This window comes from Taudactylus pleione, unplaced genomic scaffold, assembly GCF_031769625.1.
Source record: "Taudactylus pleione unplaced genomic scaffold, aTauple2 ptg000619l, whole genome shotgun sequence".
Classification (NCBI taxonomy): domain Eukaryota; kingdom Metazoa; phylum Chordata; class Amphibia; order Anura; family Myobatrachidae; genus Taudactylus; species Taudactylus pleione.
The window spans coordinates 2863368-2882593 of NW_028285021.1; the positions used below are offsets into that span (position 1 = coordinate 2863368).

The 19226-nt window shown below is 43.4% G+C and overlaps 1 protein-coding gene across 1 annotated transcript; it reads left to right on the plus strand.

Annotated features, from left to right (window-relative positions):
- The first annotated feature begins 242 nt into the window (after nt 1-242).
- Nucleotides 243-13873, plus strand: PTS (6-pyruvoyltetrahydropterin synthase). Its single transcript, XM_088454520.1, has 6 exons — nt 243-468; nt 5278-5357; nt 7573-7595; nt 7935-7991; nt 9525-9595; nt 10570-13873. Exons 1-6 carry the CDS (start codon nt 383-385, stop codon nt 10691-10693), a joined length of 441 nt encoding a protein of 146 aa, XP_088310646.1. The 5' UTR covers nt 243-382; the 3' UTR covers nt 10694-13873.
- Nucleotides 13874-19226: the final 5353 nt, after the last annotated feature.

Below are 19226 nucleotides of genomic sequence, written 5' to 3' on the forward strand. Positions count from 1 at the left end.
AATTAAGGAATATGTAATCAATGTACTAACGACACTTTCTATGTCACTAAATAAATATAAGTCCCACAAGACATGTCTTTTATGACTATGGCTATTTGACTATCTAGACCCCTGTAATGTGCATATAATCAGGAGGATGGCCCTGTGCAGATATGGTCAAGGTGCTCTCATGTTTGCATGGGTGGTAATTATGATGAACATCCCCCGTCCCGGTCTGCGGCAGCCAATCACTGCAGTGTCTGTAGCCAATCCAGGCTCGTGTTGTTTTCTCCCCCTACCAGCTATAAAATAAATCCTCCGGAGAAGAAACAGAAGATTTAGGGTTGAGAAGGATCGCTGTACTGAGTGTAGTCTGACTGGCGGCGCCCGTAAGAATCCTGGTATGCAGAACAGCAACGGTATCAATAGGCCCCGGGTTATTGAGATCGCCCGCAGTGTGTCATTCAGTGCGTGTCACAGGCTGCACTGGTGAGTGTCCCTCTCAATGCGTCCTTGTTTGTTATCTGAGTGTTCCCCAATGCTTCCCTGTCATCTGTGTGTGCACGGAGCTTTCATCCATCCGTTATGTCCTGGGCCTGTGTGTTTTTCTGCATACAAGATCCATGTGTAATGCAAGGTGACGAATCATGTGCTGCTGGTATTCATTCATTATATAGGTGGCTTTAGCTTCGAGTTACCATCCCACATATAACCTGTCTCATTATTCCTTCCCTTCATTATCTACCTGTAGCTTAATATCCTATACTCCCTGTACCCTCCCCCTCTCTGCCTGATCACCACTATCATACTGCTTGCAGCTACCATACACTTCAGTCTCTGCACTCCCTCATCACTGCTCAGTCTCCTCTAATACTGCAGCTACCCTACACCCTGCTTCCTGCACCTAATAATAATTGTCCACTCTACATTATTACTGTAACTACCCTACACTCTGCTTCCTGCACCTAATAATCATTGCCCACTCTACATTATTACTAACCCTAACCTCCCGCAGCCTAATGCTGCATACACATGTAAAGATTTTCTGTCCAACCATCCAACTAGTTGATTGGTTGGAATGAAAATCTGGTAATGTATGGGAGTAAATGATGATCAGCAATTTGCTCCTAAATGCCAGAAAACAGATATAAATGGTCGTTCAGACAAGTTTGTTAAATGTTTGATCTAACCAATTTGTTCCAACAACTGTTTTTGTCCCTTTTCCAGCGTTCGGGAGCAAATTGCTGATTGTCATTTGCTGTCATACCTTACCAGATTTTCATTCCAACCAATCAACTAGTTGGAAGGTTGGACAGAAAATTTTTACGTGTGTACTCAGCTTTACCCTAAGTCCCCAGAGGTCCACTATTACTGTCTACAACTACCTCAATACTCTGCTCCCTGCACCCCATAATTACTGCAATCTCCCCTATTACTGCTTACTGCAACTACTCTATACTCTGCACCCCATAATTACTGCAGTCTCCACTATTACTGCAACTACTCTATACTCTGCTCCCTGCACCCCATAATTACTGCAGTTTCCACTATTACTGCAACTACTCTATACCCTGCACCCCACAATTACTGCAGTCTCCACTATTACTGCAACTACTCTATACCCTGCACCCCATAATTACTGCAGTCTCCACTATTACTGCAACTACTCTATACTCTGCTCCCTGCACCCCATAATTACTGCAGTCTCCACTATTACTGCAACTACTCTATACTCTGCACCCCACAATTACTGCAGTCTCCACTATTACTGCAACTACTCTATACCCTGCACCCCATAATTACTGCAGTCTCCACTATTACTGCAACTACTCTATACTCTGCTCCCTGCACCCCATAATTACTGCAGTCTCCACTATTACTGCAACTACTCTATACTCTGCTCCTTGCACCCCATAATTACTGCAGTCTCCACTATTACTGCAACTACTCTATACCCTGCACCCCATAATTACTGCAGTCTCCACTATTACTGCAACTACTCTATACTCTGCTCTCTGCACCCCATAATTACTGCAGTCTCCACTATTACTGCAACTACTCTATACTCTGCTCCCTGCACCCCATAATTACTGCAGTCTCCACTATTACTGCAACTACTCTATACTCTGCTCCCCATAATTACTGCAGTCTCCACTATTACTGCAACTACTCTATACTCTGCGCCCCATAATTACTGCCGTTTCCACTATTACTGTAACTACTCTATACTCTGCACCCCATAATTACTGCAGTCTCCACTATTACTGCAACTACTCTATACTCTGCTCCCTGCACCCCATAATTACTGCAGTTTCCACTATTACTGCAACTACTCTATACCCTGCACCCCATAATTACTGCAGTTTCCACTATTACTGCACTACTCTATACTCTGCTCTCTGCACCCCATAATTACTGCAGTCTCCTCTATTACTGTAACTACTCTATACTCTGCTCCCTGCACCCCATAATTACTGCAGTTTCCACTATTACTGCAACTACTCTATACCCTGCACCCCATAATTACTGCAGTTTCCACTATTACTGCAACTACTCTATACTCTGCTCTCTGCACCCCATAATCACTGCAGTCTCCTCTATTACTGTAACTACTCTATACTCTGCTCTCTGCACCCCATAATTACTGCAACTACTCTATACTCTGCTCTCTGCACCCCATAATCACTGCAGTCTCCACTATTACTGCAACTACTCTATACTCTGCACCCCATAATCACTGCAGTCTCCACTATTACTGTAACTACTCTATACTCTGCACCCCATAATCACTGCAGTCTCCACTATTACTGCAACTACTCTATACTCTGCACCCCATAATCACTGCAGTCTCCACTATTACTGCTTACTGTAACTACTCTATACTCCCCTGCACCCCATAATTACTGCAGTCTCCTCTATTACTGGGAATCAATATGTAAGTGAGTAGCTAATTTATGCGCACCCATGCAACAGCGTTCAAATGGAAAGGCACGCCTGCATTTCTCTGACCACTCCCCCGTGGGGCTGGTGCAAGACTGATGAATCGTCCGATGGTGCGTCTGAGGATGCACCAAGACAGATTTACACAGCTGCAAGACACCGCAAGTTGTCATCTCAGTATTTAAAAATCGACTGCGGAATTGGCATAAGACGTAGCCGCATCAGCTCCAACTCCAAATCGAGCCCATAGACTCGCATCATTAATCAGTCCCATAAGTTTCAATATTAATATATGAGAGCCTCCTATTTAGATCGAGACACCCATTTATTAAATGTTTATTATTTAATCTGGGGGTGGGTGTATTAGGGCACCTGGAAATGTCTGGGGGGGTTCCTGGGTGACGCGGTAGCGAGCTTCAGTCTGGCCGTGTCCCTAATGTATTCAGGCACTGGCCCTGCTGGTTGTGCTGAGGCTGTCAGCTGTGACTCATCACTGAGCACAGCCACAGCTGCACACAAGCAGTCTCCAATGGTGATACGGCCGCCTATGCACTGCAGTATCGCAGCCACATCTTTCTGTTACTATGTTTGGACCTACAGGGCTTCCGTAGCTCTGTAGGACACAAATAAATGTAACTGAACTTATGTGGGGTGGATTGGGATGGAAAACCAGCCCGGGAGATTTGAGGAAGCAGCCCTAATGGCGGCGGGGTCTGTTGAGGGTCGAGGAGTGGCAGCAAAAAAAAGCCAGCGTCTGTGATCCCATACGGTATAACAGTGGTTCCAGACTCTCATTTCCTGCGGCCATGCTGCGCGACCAACCGACACTGTTAAAACTTTAAATCGTATTAACATTGCAACATCCTGGGTTTGACCTCACGCTATCGTTTTTCTCAATGTCCACATTTAGAATGTGGAACTGGCTACTACCTCACTCCTCCCAGAACCCTCATCACTGCCTAATCTACACTAACTTTAACTACCTTCTCACCCACATATCTATCCCTGGCTTTACGCCCGGTAGCTAGTGACCTTTATCCCAGCCCTGGACATTTTAAGCAGCTGCACTTGCAGCCTTTGCTACCAACCTATGTGACGAGTCTCCGCCAATGAGCGTTTCCTACTATGGACTAAATGGTGGTAATTGCTAGGCATCCTTACGTCACCTACTGGCTCCAACCATTGAAGTAAATGGTGGGAACTGCTCACTGGTTGAGAAAGGTGGAGGCTCACCTCTCTCAGCCAATGAACGCTCAGCCAATGCATTTCCATGTGAAATGCCGTGGCTGAGTCATCGTTTGCAAAGTATCATCCTTAGAGGACGGTACTTATGTCTGTAGCTCTGTGTGGGTTTTTTTTTTATTCCTGAAGACTGTGGATGCCTACATGGAAAAGAGGGGAAGGCTTGCTGGGACCTCCAGTTCTCCTGTAAAAGACAATATTATTTAATCTATTTCTTGACACAATCAACCCAGCACCCGTTGCCCCTTTATTGGGGGGATTCCTGGCCTGGGCTGACTAGCGTAGGTGATAATTTGGGTCCCACAGCTGTGGCATTACACCCCAGCTAAAGAGTCCAGTGCTGGTTGTGGATAATACGAGGTACCCCATCTCATTTGTTCCCTGTATTACAACAATCAGGACTGGCTCAATGAGCCTGGTGTTGATTATTCTTTTAGGGGGGGGACCCCTTGTCGTTTTTTTTTTTTAACAGCATTTTTAACACAGAAGCATGCACAGATCTCACTAATCTGTGCATGCCTCTGTGTAACACACACCTTGTAGTGAAATGTGCATTACAATGTGCGAGTTTTCCTGCAGTTTTAACTTGCATGCAAGTCAAAAATGGGACCCAATTACATGTACGCGATTACATTTGCGAGGTGCAGGACAAATACGCACATTCTAAATGAGTGAGACTGTGCGAGTTTGACGCGCACCCTATTACATTTGGCCATTAGTCTGGCTCTCTTTAATGAGATATATAATCCTAATAAGTTTGCATTGTTAATATTAGCAACCTTAATTAACCATATTTTAATGGATTCTAATACATAGCAATGTTTCAGCGTTAATATAATAAGCAGGATTTATTTTTTTCATTAAAACATTAATGCAAAAAAAAAAAAAAAAAAACTTTTTTTTTTTTTTTTTGTCCAACCATGAGTTTAAGTCATTTCGGTGTTTGTGTACAATCTTGCTTCTGCTGATTGGGAGTTTAATAATATTGCTGTTATACACTCTTATCACTTTCCCCATTTCAGTGCCCTGTCCTGCTGTTACAGTTGGTTCCATGTTATTATAAAACCTTCATTGTGTACCCATGCTCATATCTTCCTTTTGTCTCCTGTTTTACAGCAATTCTCTGAGTGATGAGGAAAATAAAAAAAATTTTGGCAAATGTAATAATCCTAACGGACACGGCCACAATTACCGAGGTGAGAAAACGCCATGAGATCATTATTTTATGACTAGGAAAGTATGGAGACCTGCTGTGTAAACTCTTAGAAATGTGATCAGTTCGTGGGTTTCTACAGATGAAGACCTGACACTGCCCAGTCTACTCCAGACCTGCCCTGAGCCCATGACAGAAAATCTGGCCTGTCATACTAAAAACGGGGTACAGACATTATATCCAGTTTTAGTGTATGGAGCTGTTTAGCCCATACAATGGCTCTATCTCTACGTCTTAAAAAGATGGCAGTAAAATGTCTTGGGTTCATTTTGCCTAGTAGAGGGGATGTATTTTCTAGACTTATGGGGCATATCCACTACACGATTAATAAACTGTTGAACAATAACGACATTATTATCGTTCATTATACTGTGCAGTGGATATTGTGCCCACACTGAACGATATGTCGTTCAGTGCCGGCACCCTCCCTCATCCCCGAACATGCACAACCTGACGATATCGGCAGGTTGGACAGTAGGTTCAGGCGATGAGAGATGCAGACAATGACCAGCAGGAGTGCACACCGCTGGTCATTGCTGGCATATCCACTGCACGATATTGCGGACGATGAACGATATCGTAATCGTTCATTTATATCGTGTAGGGGATATGTGCCCTTATGCCTAGTTTATATTATCCCTTTTTGCAGACTATGGGCCTGATTCAGACCCGCTCGCAAGCGGGTGGATGGTCGGTCAGTGCACACGTGTGGCTTGCGCGAGCCCCGGAGCGAGTGAGATCTTCACTCGCTCGGGGCTCGCAGCAAAACGGGGCGGCTGTCGATGTTGATCGACAGCTTGCCCCGTTTTGTATTTGGGTCGGGGCTGCACAAACAGGCGTTCCCGAAGGAACGCCTGCCGTTTGTGGGCGGCCCTACTGACATCACACGTGATGTCAGTAGTGAACTTCCTGCTCTATTAGAGCAGGAAGTTCACTGGGGCTTGCGGTGGACGAGACCCTATCACAATAATCGCGACCATCACCAGGCCGCCTGCACGAGCTGCGAGCGGCCTGGAGGCGGACTTTTTTTTTTTTTTTTTTAAATCCGCCCTGATTCAGAGCGAGCGCTCTCAAATAGCGAGCGCCTCTGAATCGGGACCTATGAGCAGATCTGTTTGTATGATCCATTAGAACCGAACTGCACCCTTATGGCCCGATTCTGCGCCTGTGTCTTTTGCCAAAGCTTCCATGCGGTATCAGTTGAGACGCATTTGCAGTACTTGTAACATCGGCATTGCAAGCGCTCAGAATCAGGCCCTTAATGACATCATACACCACCCACAGTGATATATTTGTATATCCTATGTCCCCAAGCTCTTGTATTGTGAACAAATTATTTCATCTTAAAGAATGACTGAATGGCTTTGGCAGAAGTTAAAGGGATGAGAAAAGTTATGGTAACTTGTAAATTTGCTTGCAGACCTCACGTCACAAGTGTAATAAGGTTACAGACCTATAACAATTCATCCCTCCATATTTACTACGGACAAACATAGGGGAAAGGGCAGCGGGGAGGGAGGGTTAAGGAGAGGGGGAGGATTAGGATACTGACCAACAGGTGTCTGTATCCTAATCCTGTCGGGATGCTGGCGTCTGGATTCTGACTTCCGGGATCCCGAGTGCCGCCATCCCATACCCAACCCGTATAACACATATGGGGGCTTATGAGTAAAGCATCTTTACTGGGTTTTTATTTTGTTTTGTTTTTTTTGTTAACTTTTTTTTTTTTTTCATGAGTCGTGACCAATTACAACTGAAATTAATTAAAATTGTCAACATTTAATTGTGGTAACAAATCCACTTTAATCCTGTCCTTTTTCTGTGTAGTTTTCCTACTTGTGTCATAACGGCTGCACCTAGGGGTAAAATATTGCAGTGGATCAGGAGATCACATAGAAAGTTCATGAAGTTCCAAATGAAACTTGTGTTGTAGATAAGAGATTAGTGATGGGAGAGGTTGTGAAATTGGAAATGCTGGCAGTAAAGGCCAGTGAGGAGTATTGGTGGCTTGAAAAGGAGACATGCACATTTCACACTGATCACGGCCGAGACAGCTGGTGAGTGCATGGGGGCCAGAGAGAATCTCTTGACAACCTTAATATGTGCATGTAGCTGGAAAGAATTAGAATAGCATCTGGTAGCAATAGAAGTGGAAGGATTGAGTAACCCACTAAATAACTTGTCTGTGTTCTTTCTAGTGATCGTCACGGTGCGTGGAGAAGTAAGTGTTACATACAGTGCGTCTTAGCAGGAAAATGCAGTATGCGCTATCATACAGTATCTTTAGCGTCCAGCTCAATAAGTGCATCAGCATTAGGGTGACAATCACTCCCATTATATATTCCTGTCTAGTGACTTGCAGTGCTGGTGCAGTGTTCCAGTTAAACAGTAGCGTCTCTGTAAGCGTGTTACTGTCTAGTCTAGTGCAAAAACCAATAAAGCCACATACTGCTGATCCTGGTAAAAGCACGTCTTACCCTTGGTGCGGTCAGGTGTTGCCCACTCTCTGGCTGTAGCTCAGTCTGACCTTTCTGACAAAATGTACTTTTTCCTCCTTCAGATTGACCCAGTCACTGGGATGGTGATGAATCTGACAGATTTGAAGAAGCACATGGAGGTAATGGTCTGTCTGAGCTGTGAGTGTTAACTGTTTCTAGTTAAAGGGAGGCTTGAATAAGCATGTATGTCTGACGTCTTCATCACTGAGACTAGGTTAGGAGTATGTGCACATGGAAGCTTTGGTGCATGAAATGTTCCCTATATATAAACCCAGAGAGTCACGCAGAGGGTGTTTAGCAGAACATGACAAAATACCACACTAATAGGAGAAAATACTCTAAAGAATGTTCAGTCGTATATCTTCTCTAACCTCATCTCTCTGCACACAACCGATCACCTCTCCACTCCCCCACCCTGCTCACTTCCTCTTGTGCAGGATTTTACTCGAGGTGCCCCCATCCTCTGGAACTCACAACCTCATCCAGTCAGAATCTCAACCAGTCTCCCCAGCTTTAAACATGCCCTTTAAAATGTATAGTTTTTTTTAAAGCTTCCCAGCCCTTCTCATAACTTGACACTGTTCTCCTCCTCTCATGTTCCATGTTTCCTTCAAAGTTCACCCTATGTTCATAGGCAAAACTGGACATTTAGTAATGGGTGGCCCAGTTCCAACCCCTTGCCTGAACTTATATTACCTTCAGTGGTACAAGTATAAAATATCTGTGAAAGGGACGGTATGCGCGCGCCTTCGGCGAGCTCCCACAAAAGTAGGTGTTGCTGCACGTTATAAGGGGTGTGGTCACTCAAAGTGGGGGCATATCATCATGACACTCCACCCATTTCTCATCACTATAAGAGCATTCCTCTACATTCTGTTCCAAATACACCCTACCTATATGGTGATTTCTCTACAACGTGGAGCCTCTGCAGGAACTGATCTTCCATGGGCAGATGGTGTCTCTTTAGTTGGTATTCACTATTCATGTAGGAGATCACATGGTCCAGCAGATGCCTGTTCATGTAGAAATATAACCAATGTCATCATAATAGAACAGAGGTTCAACCAAACTCGTGCCCTGTGTATCCCCTCCAGCCTCCTGCTCCTTGTCTCTCCAACCTCCTTTCTTTCCAGCCTCCTGCCCAGTCTCTACAGCTTCTAGCCACATCACTCCAGCCTCCTGCCCCTGTGTCCCTCAGCCTCCCCCTCACCCTGTGTCAGTCAGCCACTCCCCGTATGCCAGTCAGTATTCCCCATGTGTCAGCCAGACTCCCCTACAGGAAGTTGCCCTTCCCTTGCCCCTGTTATCTGTCCTAACCAGTCTTTGGTGTGATATTCATGTTTTGGTACTTATGCTATGGTATTACGTCCTTCGGTATCCTACAATATTTTACTATGTTCTATGATTAACCTAAATGGTGCTGTGTACACTCTGTGGCACTAAGCCGGTTGCATGCTTTGCCTGATTTATCTATGAGAGTCTGTACCTGCATCTCGCAGGCTATTGCCCAGAGTCTTACTCTATCGGAGGGGGTCTTTTTATTGGTCTACTAAAAAAATAGATTTAAACATTTATATTTATTTTAGTATATAAACTTCAGTTACTTAATGTTCATTACTCCTCACTAATTGTTCATACTAATCCACCCACAGAGTGTTGTTATGGTTCCATTGGATCATAAAAATCTTGATCGTGATGTTCATTTCTTCAAGAACGTTGTTAGGTGAGTGGTTTCTGATACAGTGCTGTACACATTGTCCTTAATACCATGCGCGTACTTCTAAAGGGTGCAGGGCATGCGGTGCACACGGGCCCCTGGGCCTAGGAGGGTCCACAGTTACTAGTTCACCGATGCAGTAGATATCACTGGAAAAAGGGCGGTGGCAGTTCCCAAAGATCTGCACAAGTGCAGCAGAGAAATCACTGGGGAAATAGAGCCGGCGCCATTTTCCTGGAGATTGCGTACCGTACAGTGGCCCTGATTCAGAGGCGCTTTTATCCAGGCCGCTCGCTAAGCTGTGGGTGACCACCCACAGCTTTAGCGGTCGGCCTGGCGATGGTCACGATTATCGCGACCATCGGGGTTGCGACGAGACTCTTGTGGTAGGGTCTCGTCCACCGCAAGCCCCAGTGAACTTACTGCTCTAATAGAGCAGGAAGTTCACTACTGACATGACGTGTGATGTCAGTAGGGCCGCCCACACACGGCAGGCGTTCCTAAGGGAACTCCTCCGTTTGTGCAGCCACACCCCCCACCCGCCTACAAAACTGGACGAGCTGTCTATCAACATCGACAGCCGCCCCGTTTTGCTGCGAACCCCGAGCGAGTGAAGTTCTCACTCGCTCCAGGGCTTGCGCGTGTGCACTGTCCGACAATCGACCCGCTTGCGAGTGCTATGTGCTCGCGAGCGGGTCTGAATCGGGCCCAGAGTCGTCTCTGCTGGTGAGAGAGGGGGGGGGGCCGTATGGAGACTGCACATGGGCCCCGTCCTCTCTTAAACTGCCCCTTTTTTTTTTTTTTTTCATTATACCATGGTGCATCTAAAATGTTTCATTATTTAGGATATACTGCTAATGAGAGCAAACTGATCCCCAATAAGCATTAATGATCAAATAGATTTTTAAAAAGATAATTCATCCGTATGTTTAGCGGTGGTAAAATGTTGGCTAATTTTTGCTTTCCTCCACCCTCTATAGTACTGTAGAGAACGTGGCGGTATTTATCTGGGACGGCCTACAGAAGTGTCTTCCGCCAGGACTTCTGCATGAGGTGTGCGTACACGAGACTGAATGCAACAGTGCTACCTACAGAGGGGAGTGAGATCACCCAGCCTGGAAGAGCGACTGCCAAACACTATACCTGACATTAAGACTGAAAGGCTGCCTCTAAGATTATCTTCACAACCATCCCAACTAATTTGCTGGTTGGAACAAAAATCTGGTAATGTATGGGAGTAAATGACAATCGTCCATTTGCTCATAAACACTGGAAAGGAGACAAAAATGGTTGTTCAGGCAAATTAGTGATATCTGTCTTTGTCCGTTTTGCGGCATTTGGGAGCATACCGTATGTTCAATTGCCATTTGCTCCCATACATTACCAGATTTTTGTTAAAACCAGCCAACTAGTTGGATTATTGGAAAGTTAATCTTTACTGAACAGAAATCATCTGTACTTTTTCCTGGTGCAAGATAACCCTCTTTCTGTTCCATGTGGTGGGGTATTTATAGGAGTGTGCCGTATAGCTAAGGAAGTACAGTATTCTCACAGTTCTGTATTTAAACCATATTTTTTATGCTATTTTCCTTATAAACTATTTCATAATTCTCAATTTATATTCCCTATTTTTACATAGAAATGGCCATTATCTTGGCTATAAAATAATTTTGTAATACTTAAAAGGGCTCAGGTACCAGTGTCTTTATTTTAAACATTCCCACTGCAGAGATTGCACCCTCTCCAGATTGCATAGTTGCTGGTTTTTGTCGTATGATACTGTGTAAAATACGTGCTTCTAATCCCTGGAGCTCACACGTTCTAGCACAGAACTGTGACTTTGTGTTGATCACTTTAATCTGGCATCAACATAAAATAAGTGTTTTAGTTGATTCGTAATGCTGGCCCGCAGATGCATGTTGTTGTGATCAATAGTATCTGGCCTGCGATAATATGAGCACAGAGCTATACTGTTAATTTCTGTAGCATGCATCTGCGGTATATCTTTAAGGTCCGGTTGTATTTTGCTCAGCCAGTCTGTCTATGTATGTGCTATGCTCGGGTACTGACAACCATTCCGACAATAACTAGAGTAAAGCTGGGCATACACTATACAATTTTCTGTCAGATATCTGAATGGTTGGAATGAAAACCTGGTAATGTATGGGAGCAAATGACAATCGATCATATGGTTTCAAACACTGGAAAAAGGACAAAAAAAATTTGTTCCAATTGGTTACATTTGTGTGTTTTTAACCAATTTGCCTGAACAACCATTTTTGGCTATTTTCCAATGTTTGTGAGCAAATGGATGACTGTCATTGGCTCCCATACATTACCAGGTTTTCATTCCAACCAGCCTGATTGGACAGATATCTGACAGATAATTGCATAGTGTATGCCCAGCATAATAAAGGTGTTGTGCTAATAAACCTTCTCTTACAGAAAAGTGATTCCTTGAAGTGGCAGAGAATAAAAAGGGTCAAGACGTCATTTATATAAGAAACGTTTTATGAATTGTACAATTTTTTATTTTTTTTTTAAACTGCTTCACATAAAAATGTGTTTACAATAATGCACCTATGTAACAATACGTCACACATTTCAAATAAAGCAATCGTATTAAAAATGTGACTCACTGCTGATAACTACCAATGGAAGGATATTCTGATGTGAAGTCTCTACTTAGACCCGGAGGTCATATACAAAAGTCCTACTTGGCGGACTGCGATCATATTACCAGTATCATTCCGGCTATATTGCAGGACTCCTTCGCTGCCACAGACTGTAGGTATTTGCAAGTGACTTGTGCCACCATAGCACTTCCAATCACAGCATATTACTGATCCTCCATGGTCTTACCAGTGGGCTGTCAATGCTTCCAGACACCAGTGGCTACACTCGTCCACTGTAGGTAATTAAGACAGAGCACAGCTGCCTGTGATTGCCGAGTCCCTGCTCCGTGTATCAGCGCGCTGCCCCAATGAAGTGTAGCGGCTTGGTTTTAAAAGGCAGTAGTAACCTTACAGCTAGTGTCCACAAGTCTCTCGTGACTGTATGCAGGTATGACCTGAGGCGTTCCGCTCCTGATACCGGAGCTTTATCAAAGAGCCCTCTTTTTTATTTCTGAAAGTTTTAACTCTAATTGTGACTGTTTTTGTATTGCTAATTTTTATTTAAAATTCTTTAAAGCAGTTGGTCGGGAGTCTCAGAGACTGCTAGGCATACCCTGGGCAGCTATGGCATCATTCGGTAGACGTGTATTTAGGTTGATAGGGTTAAGTTGTCGACATATTCAAAAAATTGCCATTTAAGATGTCAACACATGATATATATATTTTTTTTTTTAATGATGTTTAGGGTTAGGCTAAAACAAACAAAAAAAGTGACATGTTAAATGTTGACCTTTTCAATGTGTCGACCATTTAACCCTGTTAACCTAAATACATGTCTACAGAATAATGGTTGATCTAATGACCAGGTCAACCTTTTCACTGTCAACATTCAGAACGAGTGACCTTCTGACTGTCCAGTCTTTTTATTGTCAACCTTTCATACCACACTGGCTGCAGGTGGCATGGCCAGACAATATTGGGGACATGGCTGTGTCATTGACTTGCCCAGACATTCCCTGGTACTTTGTACCTGCACCCACCTGTCTGCGCCCCTGGGCATACCTGGCCTTAAAAGTCCTAAGCTCACAAATGCGGTCCTCAAGGCCCCCCAACAGTTCAGGTTTTAGAGAGATCCATGCTTGAGCACAGGTGGTTAAATCAAATTGAGGTACAAATTAAGTCACCTGTGGTCAAGCATGGATATCCTTAAAACCTGGACTGTTAGGGTGCCTTGAGGACAGAGTTATGGAACAACTGGTTTAAATGGATGTTACATGATTGGCTTACATCCACTGATGTGATTACTCCTTCATCCCGATGCTGCTGAGCCTTTGCCATAGATTTAATTCAATAATACAATCACTGCCTGTGTGGCACGGCCCTTAGGCTGGTCTTGTGATAGCAGTTACTTCTGGATGTGGTGCAGGAGCTAGATTACATTTTAAAATGAATGCAGCTATTTCTTCATTTGTAAGACCAAAGCACTGTTGTGCATAGAATGCGACTGTTTATCAAATACCCGCCGATTCTGATTGTTAATAAATGTTTACCTATTACTTGTTTCTGTCATAACTCTCTGAACTGTAATGGAAGTCATGTTGGCATTTTTGCTTTGGGTGTACACTTAATAGGCAGTGATGGCAGTTTTAGGGGTCTATTTACTAAGCTTTGTTAGGAAATAAAGTGAACGGTAATAAGGTACCAGCCAATCAGCTCCTAACTACCATGTCACAGGCTGTGTTTGAAAAATAGCAGTTAGGAGCTGATTGGCTGGTACCTTATCACCGTTCACTTTATCTCCTAACAAAGCTTAGTAAATAGACCAATCTGTGAGCCGATGCAATGTGTTCAGTATGCATTATTGTTCGCAATTAGGGACCACAATTTTAAATTTTACCAACTAAGTAACTTTTGATGGGATGTTTTACCTCATCGGTCCACTGTATGTTTCTTTTTTTAAACATGACATTTTGTAAATTTCAAATTAAAGTATTAATTTGAGCATGAAGTTGAAAAATTTACTTTTAGTCCTGAAAATGACCGGATATGGTTTAGCTGTATAGCATTACAGCAGTAGTGGGTAACCGGTGCCCCTCTGAGCCTTCGGCCTTGGCTCCTTCCTATATTCCTCTTTGTTACAGCTTGTAACACGTGTTTAAAATGGCTGCATATATTTATTATAGATAGTCTTGGTTTTTTTTCTATGGTCATATAATGATATATTTACTAAAGCAAGAGTTTTTAGAAGTGGAGTTGTTGCCCATAGCAACCAATTAGATTCTACTTAACATTTAAATAGCACCTTCTAGAAGATTATAGCTAGAATCTGGTTGCTATGAGCAACATCTCCATTTCTAAAAACCCTCCCTTTAGTAAATATACCCCCAGTAGTCCATGTCCTGAGTAGTAATGACAATACAAATAAATAAGTGTACCAAGAGCTCAGGCATACAATTATCACTGCCACATATTACAAGGACAAATACTCAGGCATGGAAAGGGATAAAGGCCTAAATCAGGACCCCCCCCCCCCCCCCCCCCCCCCCCCCCCAGGTTACACATCTGTTGAGTGGCAATTAGGACGACTCCTATACGCCATATAGTCTAGTATCAAGTAAGTGGTGTTTCCCTTGGATTAAAGATGAGGGCCTAGGGGACTTCTGGTCCGGCTATGAGGTGTACTGTTGCATCCTAATTGAGTTCGATGGGGACTGCTGCAGGCGGCAACCCTATAGGACGCTGAGTGGTCACAGCAGCATATTTACTTCCCTACAGAACAAGCAAATACATGTAATGTAATAAATTAGATGACCCTGAGAAAAGGTCTAGTCTCTAGAAGAAATAAGTTGTGGCTGGTTGGAATGCCAGAATCTCTTAAAGGTCAAGCCTATCACTTTCTCTGTCAATCCCAGCTTTATAGGGCTTGGAAAATGATTATGGTGACCTAGTTATCGAACGTTTGCATTGTCTGGGACCGGTTAGAGAGGAAACTAATGCTTGACCCACATGTAACATTATTCCGTTGTCTTAATTATCTGCGCAGTTATTATGGTTGGTGTCAAGCAAACTAATCTCTTGCATGGGAAGGCCACACGCTGCATTTATTCCAAGATTATTCAGCACAGGTGACAATGGCACGAAAATACTTTTCTGTGGTTTGCAGTCAGCTTAATAAAGATAGTTAAAAATCTGACCTTTTCCCTGCAAGACTGTTTATTTCCTGGGATTTCACTACCCTGAGGATGCTATGGCCTAAAGCTGCTGCTTATGGTTCTTGGATATCAGTTGTGGAAGTTCATTTTATTACTGATCAGTGACTGCTGGGTAATAAGTGGTCTTAATGTGACGTTGCTCATTGGTGGTCTGCATTGACTTCGTAATAAATCTACCTCTGTTGCCTGCTGAAGTCATTATCAATTATACTTCCCCCTCTTCTTTATAGTCTTTTGTCTGCAGGACTGGCAACTTTTGGTATCTTTGTATTTTAAGTAGGGATTATTTATATATGATATATACCAGAGGTTCCCAAACTCTGCCATTACAGGCTAGCTTTTAAGGATATCCATGCTTGAGCACAGATGACTTAATTGGCATCTCAGCCAATTCGTGTGCATAGATAAGTTATGACAATTCAAGTGCGCTGGTGTTATACAAATAGGTTCAAAAACTATTATATACTTCCCAACTGTAATGGTATATGATCCCTGTATACGTCAGTTGTTCTCAGTCGATGGTGATCCAGTTTATATGGAAAAACATAAATATCATCTAAAACATTGTGTAGTATTTTAAATGACAGATTTATTATGACACTTAACAATAAAAACCGGTGTATCTGCCACTGTACACCATATACATGTACTGTATATAATCTTCATAAAAAAATGTAAATATGCAGAATAATAGACCTAATGTGGTACATGTTCCATATGTACCAAACCGCTGAAGAGCCCACGTGGCACATGCTTCTTTCTAAAGCAAGAGGGGCACCAATACTAATTCGGGAAAAGTCAACCACCAGGTTGGATCTATTGTATCTAATCCGGATGGACGATATGTTATAGGAAAGATTTCTATGGTAATGGAAAAGTAGTGTTTTGTAACTTCTATGTATCCAGCACTTACTTTTAAGCATTTTTTTTTTTCAACCTTTATTGTCTAAATTGTACCCCTATGCAGACTCTCAGCTATTTGTTGGAAGGTGATTTTTAACTTGATAGCCTTCCTGTCCATAGATAAATCCGCACACTACAAACGCTCTCCTCCTCAGCTGACTGTTGGAGGCCGGAGGCCTTACCAACCAACACAGACTTTACTTGTCTATTTGCCGCACATGTGCTTGTATTGTCTCCATGTAGAGAGATGTGAGTTCCTGCCATCAGTGGCATTTCCCTTCTCACTTGTCTTCAACTATTAAAATGTTGGAATATGTCGTTTACAGATATGAGGCCAGTCTGAAAGATATATCGGTGCATCTGTATGTGTGTAAGGATGACCCACTGACCGCCCATATACTGGCTAAAAATGTCGGGACTTGGTTCAGAACTTCTGGGACAGCCTCCTTAATGACTAAGTAGGCAAAAAGCATTTTTTACTTAGCTTCATTTGGCCAATAATTGTCATTTGTCTTTCTTTTATTAAATGTGGTGTTTTCACTTACTACTTAAATTAAGGGTAATGTGCAGGCTTTTTGTTGGTTAGAGGACCACCATGCGGCTCCTGAAGTGCCTCAATTTACATATCACTACCCGAAGGTGCTCTGATGTCATGTTTCTGCATTGATGGAGTGATATGGCTGCCAGTAGCCATTTTGTGAGTGATTTCACTTGAGGAGTCAACTACACCTCACTTAATTGGAGACTGAAAGGCACTAGTTTCAGTATAAAAATAAGCACAAGTTGCAACAAGAGCGCTCCTGCATCCATCCAGGCGTGCCTCCACTGACGTTCCCCATCCCAACCAGGGACCGCCGGTGCAGCCAGCCACCCCCCCCACATTGCCCGCACGCCCGCTGATCCACACCGCTCACACCATCAGTGATTGGCTCCACCTCAGACCAGCCTCACCCAGCGTGCCCTATCAAGTGTCCTGGGCAGACCACCCCCGGCCCCAGGGGTGGTCCCAGACCACATGCCTGCATCTTGTCTCCCAGCGGTGCCCGCGCCAGTGGCTCCACACACACCTGTGGCAGCAGTCTACCAATTCCACCAGCTGCACACGCTGGTCGCTTACTACCTCAGGTCCAGTGACCACAAACCAACAACAGAGCCGTGCACCCGCAGACCTACTGGCATTCTTTTGACTTTGCTCACAGACATTCTGCAGCTACCACCTTTCCTTCAACAGCCGCAACGTCGACATCCCCCTATCACCACAAAACCTACTGGTAGGTAAGTAACACTGAGACTCTCACCTACAGGCGGGATGCCGCCCAGGTGTTCCAATCCACTCTCCGCATACCCCCACCTCCCGAGACATCCAAGACTGTCGACCATAGGTCCAGCAGGGGTGACGTGCTGGTCACTAAACTGACCCCCCTGAAAGGGTCCACCTACCTCCCCAGTCTCATTCCCATTCACCGCCACGCCTCCCCCACTTGCCCAGAACCTCATCGGAGCAGCACTGTGACTACTCCAATAAAAGATTTGGCCCCAACATCTGTGTCTGGCTGGTTTCATTTTCACTTTCATTCTCATTGTTCATTTTCACTCATTCCCATCGCACAATTATCATCGCAGCACCATCCCCATCCACACTGCTCAGCAGTGCAACACACGCACCTACCCAGTCACCCACCATACTCACCCACTTTAACACAACAGTTTTTACCACCACACCCAGGTAGAGCGCACCTTACCCCCTTTATTCCCATTCTAACTCAGTGCAGGAACGGTACTCCCACATAAAGGTGCAGCACTCCGTACCACAACACACCAACCCCTGATCGACAAGAGCCCAGTTCTACCCCCCATTTTCACAAGCTGCTTTCTTAGTTTGCAGAACAAGTCTGCAGGTGATATACAGTAGCTAAGTGAGAACGCACTGTATAAACATGTTAATACGATATGTACTAGTGCAGTGTATATTCTATACTGAGCATCAGCATAAGAGATGAAAAGCAGAAAATATAAATGCACATCCTGCAGCGTGTCTTCAGTGGCGGGCAGGGAGATGCTGCAAGACGGGGTGCAGGTCCCGGTGCACCTGCACTGTGCACCTCAAAATGGAAGAGCAGCACTTATAGGGAAAGTATCTTCCGTGGTCCTGATGCAAGCGTGGGACTCTATCACCCACTCCTAAAAGAGCTATAAACAGTACATACTGTCACAAGCCACCATGGTCTATGTGTATATACAGTATATTTATAGATTGGTTTACATATACAGTTTTATTCTATATAGTTATGTGTGATTTTCACATTTTTCTACAAATTTTTTCAATTTATTTTTTTCTGACCACTTTTTTTTTAAATGTATTTACTTTACTTAATTTTTTTTGTGTGGGTCTTTTACATTTATTTTTTTCCGGTTTTCACATCACTTATGTTAATGCTCAGTATAGAATACACACTTCCTCAGTATAAAAATAACCCTTAGTATACATTAAAGTTTTTTTATATAATTGGACGCAACGTGGCATTTGTTCTGGATTTTGAGATGGCTACTTAACAATATTATTTAATACTAAATATTTAATTTTTTAGCCTAGGCTTACACAACATTTCCTTTCTCGCTCTATGAGCAGAAAAAAATATAACCTTGTGCTAGGGAACAATCAGTCATGATAAATTATTTCTGGTTGCTTTGTAGGGTGGAACAAAGATATCAGAAAAATGTTTTAGGACATTAAAAGTCATGGTTACACAGTCGGCACAATGTTATATTTGTGTTATTTACAGATTAAGATTTCTGTAGTTCCATTCACCAAAATATAAAACGGTCACGTTGTAAAATAAAAATTGCTTCATATAAAAGCTCAATATTTTTATTTATTCCATTTAAATAAAAGTTATTGAACTAGTT